At 37.9% G+C, this 17,410-nt stretch overlaps 1 protein-coding gene across 1 annotated transcript in view; it reads left to right on the top strand.

Moving 5' to 3' along the window:
• Positions 1-1,824: 1,824 nt before the first annotated feature.
• Positions 1,825-17,410, top strand: part of SLC27A6 (solute carrier family 27 (fatty acid transporter), member 6) — a 39,952-nt gene continuing 24,366 nt past the window's right edge. Inside the window, exons 1-4 of the mRNA XM_010567969.1 lie at positions 1,825-2,338; positions 11,293-11,499; positions 13,491-13,649; positions 14,800-14,924. Coding sequence (XP_010566271.1) covers positions 1,825-2,338; positions 11,293-11,499; positions 13,491-13,649; positions 14,800-14,924 — 1,005 coding nt within the window. The remainder of the gene's footprint in view (positions 2,339-11,292; positions 11,500-13,490; positions 13,650-14,799; positions 14,925-17,410) is intronic.

The following is a 17,410-nucleotide window of genomic DNA, read 5'->3' as shown; positions in this document are numbered from 1 at the left end:
TTCATAAAATTCAAGATGAGTTCAGAAGAAGTAACCTCTGGTATATAAACTTCTTCTTTGTTCAGAGCAGGAAGACATCCCTCACTGACTCCAAGGTTCATAAATGACATAGCAGGCTGGCTTAGTATCTGAAGAAGACAATGGAAACAAAGGCTACACTGTCAGCTTTCAGATCTCACAGTTAAGACGTACCATTCCGGGGAAGAAAGAGATTTGAATATCAAGTGCCAACTGGACGGATGATAAGTATATTCTTGCAAATATTGCAGAACACTTGGAGCACTAGTCAAGATAAAACCCTGGAGCACTAGCCCAGTACATGAGGCAAACAATAGGATGGGGTGCAGAACGTGACAAAAGGCTAGATTATTCTGCTGTAATATTGGCAACATGCAGACAGAGGTGTTCATACTGTAAACTACCAGTACTTACGGTCTTATGACTTTAGAAAATTCAGAATGACTTAAAAGCACATTCATATCCTGTTAAAAAATGCATTTACTATAGGCTACAAATTTAAAATAAGCCAGTACCTTCCGATTTTTTGTCACAATGCACTAGAGTTATGGATTCCAACTGCTCATGGCCAACAGAAGGGCAGAAAATTCGCCAGTCATAAAATGACCTCAGCTTCCAACGGTCCATGTAACTCCAGACTCAGCTGCACTAAAACACATGAACGCTACATTCTGCGTCTCACCAAGAGCAACGGCAGTGGATGCCTTTGGATGGCAGGGAGCCATCAGTGCGTTGAAGCACTGGGGGTGACAGACAGCAGCAGGATCAGCACCGTGCCCAGGCGTGACTGCTTCTTGCCAGCAGTGTCCCTTCAGCATGAAGACAATCGGATGGTACACTGACCCATGGCCTTGGCCCAGGCCCCAGCTTCACGTGGACTGAACCGGTCCTGAAGGTATTTCCCAGACCTGGGCTAGTTGCAAGGCCGGTCTCCTCGGTCTAAAACCGCTCCTGAGGCCCAGGTGGTGTGTGAGCACAGGCAGCGGGCTGGCCTGGGCCCCTGAGGTGACAGCGGCTGGACGATGAGCCCTGCTCGACACCTCAGCGCAGAGCCGAGCCCCAGGGATCAACGGTGGCAACTGACTTCCCGGGGCCGAACCGCTACAAGTAACGAGGGAACAGCCCAGGGGGGGGGGGGGGGCGCCCGCCCGGCGCGTCCCACCGTCCCCCCAGGGACCAGCGCCCCGGCCTTCGCTCTGCCGCCGCCCGCCGCGGCGAGGGCCATGCCGGGGCGAGGCTTCCTGCGCTCGGCCGCTGCCTTACCCAGGAGCCAACCTCCCGGCCTCCCGCCGCCGGGGGTGGGGTGAGCGGCAGATTGCGCCTTATGCAACGGGCTCAGGGAGCAGCCGCCGCCGGCCGCCAGCAGCTTGGTGCTGTCCGTGAGTCCCGGGCGCCGGGGAGGGGGGCTCTCGCCTCAGCCGTGCGTGGTGAGGGCTGGGCCTCCCGCCCTGCCTGCCCCGGCCTCTCCCGCCGGGGCGTGCCGTCCCGCAGGTGCAGGGCCCGCCGCAGCGGGGGGGGCTGGGGGGGGCTGAGGCAGGCTGTGGGCGGCGGCCGTGCCGGGGCTGAGCCGTGCAGCGGGGCGGAGGTGTGCGACTGGCGGTCGCCGCCGGCTGCTTGCCTGCCCCTGCGCTGCTGGTGCCTGACCGGGGAGTTGGTGCGGCTTCCCAGGGCGGCGGCGCACTTCTCTGGAGGAGGAGAGGGCGGGAAAAGCCTCAGCCCTGACCGGCTTTCTCCTTGAACTCCGCACCCAGCCCCGCTGCTCACCACGTCCCGACTCCGTGCGTCAAGCCGCCTGGCTGCAAGGAAATGAGTGGCTGGGACGACCTTTGTCCACTCCCAATGCTGCCCACCTGGGTACCGGGCGCTGCCGCCGGAATTGTCTCCTTGCATCTCATCCAGAAACTCCTCTTCCCCTACTTCTGGGCTGACCTGAGATACCTGCTGAAAGTTTTGTTGTACGGGCTGAGAGTGGAGATGTACCGGCTGCAAGGGAGGATCGTCACTGTCCTGGACAAGTTTGTGAAGCTGGCTGAGAAGCAGCCCCACAAGCCGTTCCTCATCTATGAAGGGAAGGTGCACACCTACAAGGATGTGGACAGGAGGAGTAACAGGATAGCGCAGGTCTTCCTGCACCACGGGGCTCTGAAGAAGGGCGACACAGTGGCCTTGCTGATGGGCAACGAGCCAGACTTCATCCACGTGTGGTTCGGATTGGCCAAGCTGGGCTGCGTCGTGGCTTTCCTCAACTTCAATGTCCGCTCCAGATCTCTCCTGCACTGTGTCAGTAGCTGTGAGCCCAAGATACTGGTTGTGGGAGCAGGTAGAGTATACACCTGATTCGTACATCCAAAGCTTTTAATGTCACATCTCCCCCATATATGCCTCTCTAGCTCCTTTATTGAAACGTGATTTTCAGATGTTCACAGAATGAAAGAAACCTAGGGCTAGAAGGGGCTTCTAGAGATCATAAAGCTTAAGCCTCTCAGGCAGAATCAAGTATATCCATGCTTTGGGGACATCCATTTAATCTTTTCTTAAAAAATGTGCATTGCAGGAAAGTTTGCAACATCTAAGTACAGCCTGCTCCAAGCGTTTAGTCACTTACGTAGTTGCTTAAGGTGTCTCACAAAAGATTAAAATGATTATTAAGAATAATTTCCCATTCCTTTTTAAATAGTCCATTTTAAACTTATTTAAGTCATGTACTTTATTCTCCTGTACTATCTCCACATCTTTCTAGTGATCAAAACCACTGGAAACTAGAAGGTTTAAGCTCAGACAGTACAACCTTTGCTGTACAACTGTTTGCAGAGGTATGATAGTCTTCCAAGGACTAAAACCGAGGGGTTTTTTTTACAGGTGTAGCACATAGGAGGCTGATTTGTAATAACCAACTTACTGTTGGCATTGATTTGTAGAAGAAATTGCTGTGTTTGAATAGGAGATAATTGTGTTTTGTAAGTTTCCAAAGTATTACATTTTCATTAAGTGCTTCAAAAGAATTTAAAATGGTGATGTAGGCATACTGTACATTGTATATTCAAATTTGGCTTCAATTATAAAGAAGTATAAACTGAAGACGGATCCAAAACCTAAACATGGCTTAGCATTTATGATCAAGTGAAAGCAAACCTGCAATGCTGTAAGATCACACAGAACCTTCACATTTCGTTGGAGGAGGATATTTCAAAAGATAAAAAAATTAATGTTGTCCTGCCTCTCTAAAAGTATTATTTCAAGTCTACTCTGCCTTATTTCTATTTCACAACTTCCTGCCTTATTCCTATTACACAGGTTGTGGTGTTCTGCATCCATGACAGCTAAATGGTGGAATTTCCTTCCATCTGTTCTCTGCTGCTGCAAATTTGTGGTTTCAAAAATGTATTTAAGATTTTTCCCTTGCACGTTTTTTAATTATAAATTTTGTCATTCTGATAGTATATGGTATGCTGGTTTAAGAATGCTTGGTAATTAAAACTAGCTAGTGAAACAAAAGCTAATTTAAATATAATCACAAAACACATGATAATGATGCTTCTGAACTGACAGTTTTTAATTTTGCCTTCTTACTTACTTAATAATAAAAAAATCTCATTTAACACCCTTTCATTAATATGTACTTTTGAGTGTATGAATTGAGGAACAGAATTAATGTTCAGGAAATTCTTGCTCATTGGCTGTGGTGTAGGAGAACTTTGGATCAAGACTTGTATCTAAGAGTAGTCTTTATTAAAATGAAGGGTTAACTAATGAATGAAAAAAGCATTTGCAAAAAAATAACGGGGTCTGTGTTTCTCCACTCTTGTTACCAGCAGCTGATAGTAAGAGTGACTATGTTGAACTAACTTGTTCCAGTAGTCTACCTGTGCTCACAGAAGAGCTACGTGCAGACAGATAATACAACAGAGATGCCCACAAAATTGGTCTCTGAGCTGATCTTTTGTGTGTTGATCTTCTTTCTTTATTAATGGGTTTTAGTCTCTGCATTAAGTTTGTCAGTCCCTTGAGCCTGCAAAACTGCACAATATTCTTCTTTGGGGCTTAGAGGCTTTTTTTTGTCGGTATCTGTGAAAGAAGTTGAAGTTCTGTTATGTTCTTGTTTATTGGCCATGTCATATGGAAAAGGAGCCTCTCCAAAGGAGTCCAAGTTTTGCAAATGAAGGTTCATATACCATTCAGTAACTGTGAGGACTTACTCATACCGCTCTTGAAACAAAAACATACGTAATTATTGTACATAATAATTTCCCCCTAATGTTTATAAAAATTGCAGGGCAGTATTTAACACTGAGGTTACACAGTTAATTAGATAATTCTCAGAGGTCTGTTCATCCAGTGTTAGTGTGTCTTTCAAGGGATTCTTCCTCAAAAGTAGGCATGACTTGAACTTTGTGTGTTTTGTTCTTATGGCACCATTTTCCACAGGATTGTGAGTAGCTTGAACATAGTATTTTTTTTTGCCAATATTTACACTAAAAGCAATCAACCTGTGGTCCAAGATCTATCGCTGTCATAGTCGGGCATCATGTTTGGCAACTAAGATTGTTTTTTTAATCAGAGATTAGTATGTAATGATATTATTTCTGGATAGTGAAATTCTAATTTTCAAAAATACGGAGGTTTTTCACCCTCCACAAACAAATGTAGGCTTGACTTACCAATTCCATTTCTTGTAACCATTACAAAACTATCTTTGCAATATTTTGGATGACCTTCAATCTTGTTCATACACTGCAGCACAGCAGAAATCATCCCCTTAATGATTTGACCATCAACTTTCTGTGCTCAGCAAGACCAAAGTTGCTCTTGAAATTCTTGTCTGTAATGGCACATTAAATCAGGAACCTGTATTCAAATCCACTTAATATTAAGGTTTCATTTGTGCTGAAGGGAGCCTTCCGCTTTCTCCTGATATCTGGAACAGTTCCCACAGATAATTGTTTACTGCTAAATCTTCCCTGCTCAGAACAGTGATGTAGCCTTCCTCTGCGTAAGATGATTGCATCTTGCAGCTTCTTTTGGTACATCTTGTCATTTTTCTGAAATGCTTTTATTTTTTACAAATGTGATACCTCTATCCAAATAAGCTGGGTACTATTTATGGTTGCATTTTCTTCCATGCCTTGTTCAATCTTTCATGCTGCCTCTTGCAAGAAAGATCACTGTCATTTGTGGAATTTGTACTCTTCAGTTTTGTTTTGTGCCTGTGTATTTTCCAGAGGTTGTGGTTTGGTAATCTGGTCCAATTAGTATCATCTTGTCTTTCCTTCAGCACTTGCAGTCAGACTTTCTTCTGGTCTGAAAATTCTCTGATATTTTGATTGCTTTTTCTGACTTTAGATTAGAGTCGTCCAATGGTACTTAAGTTTTGGGGGTTTGGTTTTGACTTCCATATTCTACAAACTCTCTGCAATTAAATGTTTTATTATTAAGCCTCAGATATGTTACAAAAACTTAAAAATTTCTCCCTCTTGCCTGTTTCTTATATGAAATGGCTATCTCTAAAAGGTTGAATTTTTTCCATGACAGCAATGTTTTTTAAAGTTATTTAGCACAATCTAGTAACTTGTTTTATCCCTTCTTATCCAACCACAAGCTGTAAGGCAAATATATATTCTCTGATTTGTGAATATTTAGACTTTGTTTTCCTTTCCAGTATTTCCACTTGCGTCTGTGGCAGAGAGTTTTTGCTTTAGTTGCTTTGATTTGTCTGTGGTGTTCCCAGATCATTTAGCTCTTGCTTTAATTTATTAACGTAACATTCTCACATTTCCATTCCCAGAAACATTGTCTACCACCACTCCCATTCTGGGGAATGTTTGTTGAAAGAGATCCAAAAGTTGCAGTTTAAAACTGCATTTTTAATGAAACAGCAGTTAAATGACATGTAAGTAAATGAGGAACTTGGTAAAGGAGAAAAAAAAGCAGCTGTATGCCCTTTTTCTATCAGACTGCCATCATTAGCTTACTCTAACAGCAATCTGACCTGTTTAAAAGGTATTTGTCGTTACTGCATTTGTTAAAGATTATGCCACCCTTATTCGTTTAAAAACTACTGGTTAAACAGAGTAAGGTACTGCTTAAAATGAAGGCACCTTCTAAGGCACTGTGCCCTTTCTAGGGAATATTTCTATTCATTGGAATCTTGCTTGAATTAAGCATTACATTTTTTGGACAGTACCTTTGTAACAGTAATACTATTAAACAACACTTACGATCTAGTGACCCACCAGAAACGTACAAATGGAATTTGCCAGTGCATTTATAGTGTGTTGCTACTCGGAAGAGTTCAGCTCTTAGTAGGACATGTCAGATTGCCACCATGACTTCTGATGCAAGGATTCAACTGTGAAAGGATTGCGTTACTAAACTTCATGAGATTGGTTTACATCAGTCCTGATAGCAAAGGTTATTCAGGGAGTGTACATGCCACATGGACACAAGTGGGCAGCCTGCTCTATGTGGCCCTGCTTGAGCAGGGGTGTTGGACCAAGATGACCTCCAGAGGTCCCTTCCAGCCACAGCAATTCTGTGATTCTGCAATTCCTCACAGAATTACATCTCCCAGCTGTGCAAGTATTCTTTACTCTTGAGGCATCAGCAGCACTTTCTGCTGCTGCTGTGTGTTTTCTGAACAGCTTGCCATCTAAGCTCAGAACCAGGGTTTATGCTGTCAGGACTAAAGTTCAGACAGAAGTGTGTCTACATTCTGGAGAAAGAGAGTAAACAAAGGGTTTTTTATATGTGTGAATTAAGGTCATATGGTATTATATACAAGTAGCAGTATCATCTCTCATATGTTAGTCACTGAGTGAAAAAAATAATGGATTTTATCAAACCATCTTTTCTTAACTATTTGGAATAAAAAGCTATTTAGACCTGAACATTTAGGACAAGGAAGACCTGCAGAAGACACTCTTATCTGCTTTGTTAGACACCATATCTCTTTGGTTGCTTGCTTTTACATAGTCTGTGCCTCTGTCCCAGACAGCCTGAGTGGAAAACAGTGCCAACTGTGATTCCCAAGCTGGTTTCTGTTTTGCTCCCTTTACTGCCTTCAGTGGCATTTCAAGATACCAACACTGATCCTGAGCCACAACTGGCTTGTAATTTCTATTATTATTACTTAGTGAGAGTAAGAGCTGAGTGTAAGGAGTCACTTGGGACATCAAATACAGTAACAACTGTTTTCTGAGGCCAGACAGTGTGGGGAAGAGTTTGGACTTGCCATAGCTTACTGAGCATATCAGACATGGTACACATCAAAGTTAAGCAAGAACCATTTCATACAGTTCTCCTTCTGAGTAACTCTGTGTTCAGTACAAGTTGATCTCATAATCTGATGTATTCCTTTCATCAGTGTAGAGCTGTGTCCTTGCCAAAAGGGTGCATTGTTTCTTTGCTAGAAAATAACATAAAAAACCTTTTGTGCAACTTGCAGCCAAGCACAGTAGTTCAAAACCAAAACATATTTTTCTTGCTTTCTCTAAAGATGTAACTGAGTTATGTATTCATGTGAATTTAATGTAACAGTTTCACAAACTTTTTATTGAATAATGAAATGCTTTAAGAGCAAGAGGGGGAATAAAAAGCAAAAAAAGTGGAGAAGCCTATTCATCTTGACCAATTACAGTTTTTTTTTTCCCATAGAAGCCAAATAGTTAGCAAATGGTAAATATTCACATACAAATTACGTAAACAACACACACAGAACTGGTGACATTGCCAAACTTTAGATAAATAGTCATTGCTTCCAAAACAGATAAACCAAAACCTGAATATACTTTCATAGTGTAAAAAGCAAACAAGTACTTTAGAGAAACCACAAGTTTAAATAGCTGAACTGTTTTACCATAATTGCTGTCCTATATGGTAAAGTAGACATACCAGGTAGCTCTAGAAATAAACTAGTTCCTCCAAGAGGACTGTTTCTTCCTGACACATGCACAAGAAGATATGTAAAGACAAATGAGCCCTACACAATGTCTGGCACAGAAGTTCTTTGTTCATGGAACAAAACATTAGTTGACTATCATCAGAATTATTCTTTGGAAATATGTTAGTACAACTGAGAGTCTTCTTCAAACACCCGATGCTCCTGTGTGTTCCAGAAGTAATTTTCAGTTTCTGGCACTTTGAATACAGCTGTTTTAAATTACCCTTTCTTATTCAGGAAATCACTTAATGTTTCTGCTGTTCTCTGCTATCTACCTAGAAATTTCTTTCAAGATAATATATAATTACAAGCTGTTCACATATATTGTTCGAAGTACTAGATTCCTGAGCACAGAAGAAAAATCCTATTGTATAATCTATTCATAGTTCAATAGTAGTTAAAAAACCAAGCAAGCCTTATGCAACAGCAAACCCCATAGACTTTATGAGTGAGTGTTTAGAGAAACAATGAACAGTGTGTATGTTTAAAGATCGATCTTAATTATTTAGAGTAAATATGTTTCATTCTACTAAAAGGGAGCTATGGCTTCCTGTCATTCTTGAATCTTAAATGATTGTGTCTAGAGTTGAAATTAATAGTTGCCATCTTTCTTCCTCTGAAAGAAGGAAAGAGGGAAAAAGAAGAGGTAAGTCCTCTTCTTTGTGACAGACTTGCACTTCATGTTACTCAAATACACAACGAACTTGGTGCACGTCTTATCTAGAACTTCTGAATACTAAAAAATTAGAAATATTTGCGAATTTCTTCATGTCGTGAAGTCCTAAACAAAGATGTATTCTGTAGAGAAGTTAAGAGTTGGTAGGTAATACAGCTTCATCTTCATCACTTTCAAAAATGTAAAAAGCAAAACCATTTAAGGAAATGCAAGAAGGAATTGATTTATCTATGGAAAATAAGGAAATGCCGCAATGATCCCTTTGGCATCTGCAGTATTTTAAAAGGGTGATACGCACTGAGGGTTTTTTTGCCAAGCCTTTTGCTTGTTCAGTTAAACAATAGGTGAGATTTCATTTATAATTACACTTCAGTTACATAGCATAATTTTGCATGATGACTTTTACTGGGCAGTTTTTCTCAATGTTTGTACATCACGGTTGTTATCTGGTAAGGATGCTACACAGGATGGACAGCTGAGGCTGGTTCAAATTATTACTGGAAGTTGGAGGAGCCCAGAAATTCTTAACAATCCTTAACAATTAACAATCCTTAATATCTTTGCTGGCACTGTAGTTGAAGCCAGTGCACCAATAAAGAATGACAGAGAATGCTATATTCTTTTACTATTTTTGAGAACAGAAATGGTGGTCTAGCCACTTCTAACACCTGTGTTTCTTTGCTAGGTTCTCAAACTAACCTTATACCTACATAAACTATCATTAGTACATTTAGGAGACATATATGTATATATATGCCTAATAAGAAGACAAAAATCAATATTAGAAGGTAATAAGTATATAGCTATTCTGTCAGACTTGGTTTATTAATAGCCGTTTTTCATTAGAAAGAATGCTGTTATATTTTCATATTTATTACTTGAAAAATACACCCTGATTTTATAATACAACAGCAAAACAGAACTGATATGCTAATGAACCTTGACTTCCAGTGCATTGGGATTTCCTGCAGATAACACTATTGTCCTTAACATTATTTTTTATTCACATTTTTTTCAGTCTGTTGCTGTGTATAGTCTAAGGGGACTGTACTCCAATGATTCAAACAGGAGGCTATCTATCTTTTAGATTTTCATAATTATTTGAGAGATTCCTTCCTGAAATCATTCTACAGTGCAAGGAAGTTAGGACACGAAACTTTTAATGTCACACTCCATCAGATCTATTTGCTAAACATTCATAAAATATATAGAACTTGTACTCTGTAGGCTTTAGGTTTGTAAGACATATGTTTAGTTGGTGACAGTAGGCTATATCTCTGTTATAGTAATAGAGACTAGTATGTCATTCATTAAAATATATAAACCAGCCTGTCATTAGGAAAGTAGTTTTCTGAAAGATTAAAAATCTTCAGTTATTTTGGTGTAAAATTTATGCAAAGGAGTTCTGTTAAGGGTATCCGTATTTAATATTTGCAGAATTAGCTTGGTGCTGACATCAGGATTTCAAATGCTGGCCCTGGCAATGCCTCATTATGAGGTTCTGGGTGAGGCGTGTCAACTTTGTTTGTTTTTTTATTCATTTATAAAAACTGAGATAATAACATAAATTTATACTCACAGGAATATTTGCAAGATTAATTCCATAGGCTGAGATCCAGCAAAGCACTTAAGTGTAAATGAGTCTTTAAGTATATGAATACTTCTATTGAAAGTGATGTTATTCCTATCCTTGAGAGTTTTCCTGGATTAGTACTTTAATGCCTGTGCAGTGTACTGAGAAAGTGACACATTGTAAAAATGCTTAGAAATATAAACATAAATACCAAATGTATTACTCAAGCATTGGCCTCTATTTGTATTTTTTGTTTTTGTTTAACCTGGGACCCTCTCTCATGGTTGCTTTCCTGATAAGCCAACAAAATAGATCTTAGTTATGCTGCTGGTTTTATTTTATAAAAGTGAGTTTGTACTTATATTCGGGTAAAAGCCAATAGAATTAATGGCTTTTAGTGAATGAACATGTGATTATAAGAAAATAAAATATCTGATGTACCTAAAATAAGGTATCTAAACCACTCAAAGCACTATGTAAATAGCCATATGCTTCTTTGGCAGTGTCTGAATAAGCCACGGGCCTGTATCATATTTCTATTCTGTGTAATTCAGGTACCTACATATATGGCACAGGTTTTTTGTTTGTGTATTTGTTTTTAAATTAGTCACTTCTGTGCTTTTGAAAAAAATACTGCTTGATGAGAGATTGCTGTTGAGGGCATCCAGGCAAACCTTCACTGTAATTACCAGCTATGTATATATACACCTTGCATCTTCAGTAGATTTCTTCATGATTTATTTGAAGTTGAAGCTTAACTACACTTCATTCTGGTCTTACCAATGACCAAGGGTTATCCAAAATGAGGTGGGAAGCAGGAGCTAGTAATCAAGGCTCACCATTTTGCCTTGAGGGCTAGTTGACACTTAGACCTTGTGGGGTCAGCAGTGTTTTTCCCACATTATATCCTGTTTTCAGTGAATTTTCATTCTAGTTTGTCATTATTTTATTGAATTTATTAATGTCCATGGAGGTGACTTTCATTCCTCTTTTGATTATAAAAAATAAAACTTTCAGAGGAAAAATACTTTATTTGCTGGTTTTGTGAAGACATAATGTAAGTAACATTATTTTATGTTAATTTTTAAGATTTGCTTGGGACACTAGAAGAAATTCTTCCTAACCTCCAGAAAGACGTTAGTGTTTGGATAATGACCAAAGACTCCACTTTTCCAAGTGTGCATACCCTTTTAGACAAAATAGAGGCTGCATCTGAAGATCCTGTTCCAGTTAATCAACACTCTGCCAACAACCTCAAGTCATCTGTTTTATATATATTTACTTCAGGAACAACAGGTACATGTCTGCTAAAGAGTCTATATTTTCCTTCAGCTTTCATCTAGAAACTTGATTTTCTGAAACACTAATCTTTTGGTTCATCTTTTCATGGTAGAATATCATATTTCTCATCTAGAAGCATTATGGTAGGAAATAGCATGTTTCTTTTCAGTGACTGTTTATATTCAGTGGTTTATGGGCTTCTCTTCTGTTTTTTTCCTGCCACATTATGCAAATACTATGAGAAGCTTTACCTCTTATTACTTCACAGCTAAGGTGTTTATAAAATGTTTTGCTCTTTTGGTGGGTTTACAATGATAATATTATTTTGTGATCACGTACCACTGCCTATCTAATATAGCTAACATTGTATATAGAACTTCAAAAAACAATCTTCAAACAAGCAAATACACATTTGGTTTTTCTTCATTAAATCACGTTCTATGCAGGTCACTGTAAAGACAGAAAATAGGATTAAGTTACTAGCCTTTTAGTTTAGAAACAGATGGCTGAATTTATTACCAGTGCTGCAGGAGCTAGGAAGCTAAGACTTTAAAAAAACTGATCACTGACATGAAAAGCAGCATGATGTTAAGATAAGCAGATTGGCATTCCCATTCAGCTGAACACAACAGTTTTAGTCACAAGAAGATTTAAAATGAAGATGTGTTTTATGGCTTTGTTCCCTCATACAACTAATTATTTAATTTATTTGCTTAGGGTTCTGGGGTAAAATTAGGAAATAAAAATGTCAGTCTAGCACAAAAAAATTTGGAAAGTATAAATATTGTCAAAAGGTCAGGTATGTTTGTAATGTTGCTAATACAAATTTTGTTGAGCTTGCTGGTTAAAAGTAAGGAGTTTTAGCTAAAAAATATAGAATTCACCAGGTAGGAGGATTTTGTTCTTATAACTGCATTCAGAATATCTGTGTGAAGTCTCAAATTTTAGCTATGTAGAATTTAAAATGTTTTTGAATGCTTGTATGTATTACATTAAATTACGTTGGATTTCTTTTATATACTGTGTAACTAAAAGAGTAAGTTTTGTTTAGTCTGAACAGTATGGAATAACTAATTCTAATTTAAAGTAACTGAGCATTTTCACACTTATTTGATAAAATAAGAGCATAATGTTGCTCCTAAAATCAATGACTGGTAAACTTAGTTACAAGGAATAAATATCTTGAATGCTCTGTAGTCAACTGTCTGTACAGGCGGTAGGAAAAAACTTAAGACTCTGTAGAGCACTTCTTGCTATAAGTGGTTCATTGGCAACATAGGCTTATTGCCTTTTCTCTTTAGTGTGAGGGGTTTTGGAATAGCTTTGAAGTGTAGCTAGAATCTCCATAGATTACACTTCCAGTTAACAGCTCTAGTTCAGTCTTCAAATGAATGATAGCTTTGCTAGAATAAGTGAGAAAACTTTCTGAACGTTACATTTTTTTAAATTTTTAACAGTTCTCACTGTTCATCGTCAGGACTCAGCCTGAAATTTGTGTGTGTGTATGAGAATATGTATGAAGCAAGAACACATCCCCTACTCAAAATAATGGGTACCAGAGTAGTAGCCCAAGCTCTTGCATGTGAGTCTCTGTTGCTGAACAGAAATTCTGTGCTGAATCCGAAGAAACTCATTAAGAAAGACCTAACTGGAGTGGACTTTTTGCTGGATTTTTTTTTTTTTAATTCTACAAGTCTTCCTAGCATTCTAAACCAAAAAGGTAGGCTTAGATGTACATATCTTAGACATGCACCCACTTCATGATCTACTTTGTGTAGATCCCATACCTTTCTTAATGATGTTACAGTCACTATGACTCTTGCCTGAAAGAGATCTAGTATGATGCCTCTTAATGTTAAAGGAAGTCCCTATGTACACTAAAACTTTTGGCCCTTTGTTGGCTCTATATGGAAGAAAGAATTGATTCTTTTGTGATTTTAGAGACCTTACACAGGAAAAAAAAAAATTGAATTATCTTTATGCATGGTTTTGTGTTTTCATTACAGGTCTTCCAAAGGCCGCAGTCATCAGTCACATGCAGGTTCTTAAAGGAGCTGCTGGACTGTGGGCTTTTGGTGCTACTGCAGAAGACATCATTTATATCACTCTGCCTCTTTATCACAGTGCAGCATCTCTTCTTGGCATCGGTGGATGCATTGAATTGGGTAGGGCTCATTTCATTTAACTGTGTTGATAATAGAGAATTAATTGTTATAAAAATGTATAAAACACACTTAGGTTCACTGCCATTAGGGAAACTAATGCTTTGCTGAAATCAAATGAAGAGTCTTTTGGGAATAGCTTTGTATTTCTGTATTTTGGGGATAGAGGAGTGTTGTAATTGCAAAGGATCTCTTACAAGCTATCTTTGTGGTACTGGATAAGAATTAGTTATAGTCATTTTTGTCACAAATGTTTTTACTTTCTTTTATATTTAGGTAAAAAGGAGTTTAAGGACATTTGTAATATTTTGGCAGTTTGTATAATGCATTAGTGGATGTACAGACCAAGCATTGTACAGTGGAATAGAACTAAAATGTAGTTTGGTGAACTTAAAAAGACTGACAAATATGTTTATAGTAAACATTCAGCTTTGTCATATATATTTAGATGATGTATAACTTTTTTTTCCATTTAACTTGTATACTGTTTTGGCACGGACAATAAAATACATATTTTACTGAGACAATGTAGGTGTCCTCAATGACTCTCTTATAAAAGATTATTTAGAACTTGATGGCAAATATTTCCTGTTTCTTAAATCATCGAGGACAAGTCAGAGCAAGGGAAAGATCATTCGATTATGGATTAATTCTGTCTGAATGTGCATCAATGAATACTTTGCTGAAAAATGAAGTTTCAGTGATTATTTGCTAATTATATTAGCAAATATAAGATAATATAATTAATTATATTATTATTATTATATTAATAACATTATTATTATATTATTATTATATTATTATAATTAATTATATTATTATTATTTGCTAAATTATTTGCTAATTCAGGCTGACTTTTCTGGATATTTCCAGTTAAACTCTTTTGAATAATGTTACAACACCAACAAAGAGAAGCTGTCTTCTTGCTTGTAACCTCTTCTCTATTGGTTTACTGTCTCACCAAGGAGGAGACTGGGTTCATCTCCCTTCTACCAGGTTTGAATGCATGTCTTCTAATAAATACCATATAGTTCTCTGAACAAGGCTGCTCTTAGTTCCTCTCATTTTCTGTTTTGTAGGAGTAGTGAACATAGCTAGCTAAGCTGCCATATAGAGAAAATGCTTCATTTCCTTCTCTACTGTTTCCATGAAGGTGCAACCTGTGTGTTAAAAAAGAAGTTCTCAGCTAGTCAGTTTTGGAGTGACTGCAAAAAGTACAATGTGACCGTCATCCAGTACATTGGAGAACTTTGTCGTTACCTTTGCAGCCAGCCAGTGGTAAGTGGAACCAAAATGATGGCTATTCATCTGTAAGTGATGTTTAAGTTTATTTTTCTTAATGTGGTTATGTTAAAAGGGAAATTGTACTCAACCTGTCCCTCTGCCGTTCTTTTTATCTGAGGTTCTCCAAATATTTGATGATCTGTAGACTGTAAAAAAAACCAAATGGCTTGATTCAGGAAGATGTTACAGTATTAAAAGAAAATATTTTGAGACTAAAAACTGATTCAGTATCATTTGGTGAAAAAATATTTCACAAGAGTTTCACAATGTAAGTTCAGAAAACCAGGATTACTGTTCAATGTCTTTTCAGAATTTTCAAAACTTTTTTTCTTGGCATGTAAGCATATCAGAGGTCTCAAGTTTTGTAGGTCATGTTTTAGCACTGTTTTGGCTTGTGAAATGTGCTTGTTTTGAGACCATCTAAACCATATTTTAAAATTTGGAAGGGGTTTGGTCTTGGTTAGCAGCTTAAAGGAAGAATGCCTTTTGTTGCAGTTAGAAAGCTATTCCAGACAGCAAAGCCAGTTTTGTTAAAGTGACATTCCTCTCTGAAACTGTGTTAGCCCTAACTTGAAAATACTTCCTTTCCCTTGGCAGTCAGTGGTGTGATGGTCTATCTACATGGTATTGAGTCCTAAGTATGCTGAACCTGTTGTAATTACCAAGTATAGCTGACTCAGGTTAAATGAATTAACTCTTGATCTGGCTATTTGCTGGTATGTTTCTGTATCTACCCATTGATGATAGAGAGAGCCCAAGATGTTTAGGCAAAGCTAAATGACTAAAATTTGTTGGAATTAATTCAAGATGTATAGAATAATATAGACAGAACAGCTAAAACCTGTTGCATAGCAAACCCAACTGACTTTCTATCCTCAAATGCTTGTGCTAAATGTGTCAAAATGAATATGAAACAAACATTCATAGTCCAGTATAAACTAAAATTCATCGTGCTAATGCTGGTAAGTACCATCCATTTATGAGCTGCAGGTTGTCCTACTGTGTTTCAATACTAAATCCTAAATGTTACATCATACATTATCTTATCTGGTTAAGCATTTTAATAAATGGCTTTACACAGTTACTTATGATCATAAACAGCTTTTATTTTGAATACTGAGTAAAAATAAATAACAGCTTCCAAGTACCTGTATAACATTAAGCAAAAAGAACTGTATCCTCTTTTAATTTAACAAAATATTAAGGAGAACACAGAGATTCATGAAAATGTACAGAAGTTGGATGCAATGCAACTGTTATTTCTTTGAACATTCTCTCTTTGCCTCTATCATAATTTCATTTTGTGATTTAAAAAAAATAATCGGTGGTTTATTTCCTTTTCAGTGAATTTTACTGAAATGACTCATCTCTTAGGAAATGGTGCCAATAATTCAAATTAATTAATCTGAAAATTCTTTTCTAATCCAAGTCCTCATTTTATGATTTTCAGAATAACCTCCTCCTTAAGCAATGTGCTAATAAATTGAAGAGAATGCAAATCAGTCTTGTTTTCCAGCAGAATAACAATTTCCATTAATATCTTGAGTTGCTGACCAGTGAATGGAAAAGGTCAGTGTTCATAAGATACTGGATTTTTTTTTTCCTCCTGAAAATTTTCAGAAGTATGTTTAAATAATGTAGCAGTAAGTCCTAGATCCTGCAGCACTATCCATGCATGCCTCAGCAAAGAGGATGTTCTTGAATTAAAGAGGGCATCGCTGATGTCCCAGTGACCACCACTGACTGGGATGTGAAACCAGAATAGTGATACCTTTCTCTCTCTCTTTCTTTTTTTTGGTTTTTTTGTTTGTTTGTTTTTTAACTTTTTAATAAAATAAAAAGTTACAGGATAATGAAAAGTCAAGTTGAAGACCAAAAGGAAAATCAAAACATATGAAGGGCCTAGCTTTTCTAAATTGTGGTTTTTCTTCATTGTTGTCTAACATGATTTCCCCAAAGTCATATCCCTTCTCTCCAACACTTCCCAACTTTTGCTGTGTCTGCAGCCTCACATATTATTTGTTCTCCTTTTCTGTCCTTTAACTGTACAGTTAGAGAATGGCATTTTGTTTTCCCCGTTTTATCCTGTTCAGTGTCTTAACGCAAGAATGATAGATTAATATACTTCATTTTCTAAACCAAACTCACTCATTTTTAAATCTTTACCAAGCCATCGTAAAGTTAAAGGAGCTGGCACGTCTAAACTCTTTGCTCTGTGAGGCTGTGGCAGGGGGGGTTGGTTTTGATTTTTTTTTGCTAGCTGGCTAAAGAGAACCCTAATGTACCTTATCAAGAAAAACTAAAATTACAAAATTAATCATTTTGACAGCTAGGTACTTGAAGAAAAATAGTAAGTATTTGTCAGGTTATAACTGGAAGAGAAGCATGTTCACTCGAATAAGTGGAAGGATTTTAAGTATGTTATGCAATCCATTATTATTTTTCAAGTAGGTGAAATAATTTGCCAAGTTGTTATCTCT

Source organism: Haliaeetus leucocephalus, unplaced genomic scaffold (genome assembly GCF_000737465.1).
Source record: "Haliaeetus leucocephalus isolate CR32 unplaced genomic scaffold, Haliaeetus_leucocephalus-4.0 Scaffold233, whole genome shotgun sequence".
Taxonomy (NCBI): Eukaryota; Metazoa; Chordata; class Aves; order Accipitriformes; family Accipitridae; genus Haliaeetus; species Haliaeetus leucocephalus.
This window is presented reverse-complemented; position numbering and strand designations above follow the sequence as displayed.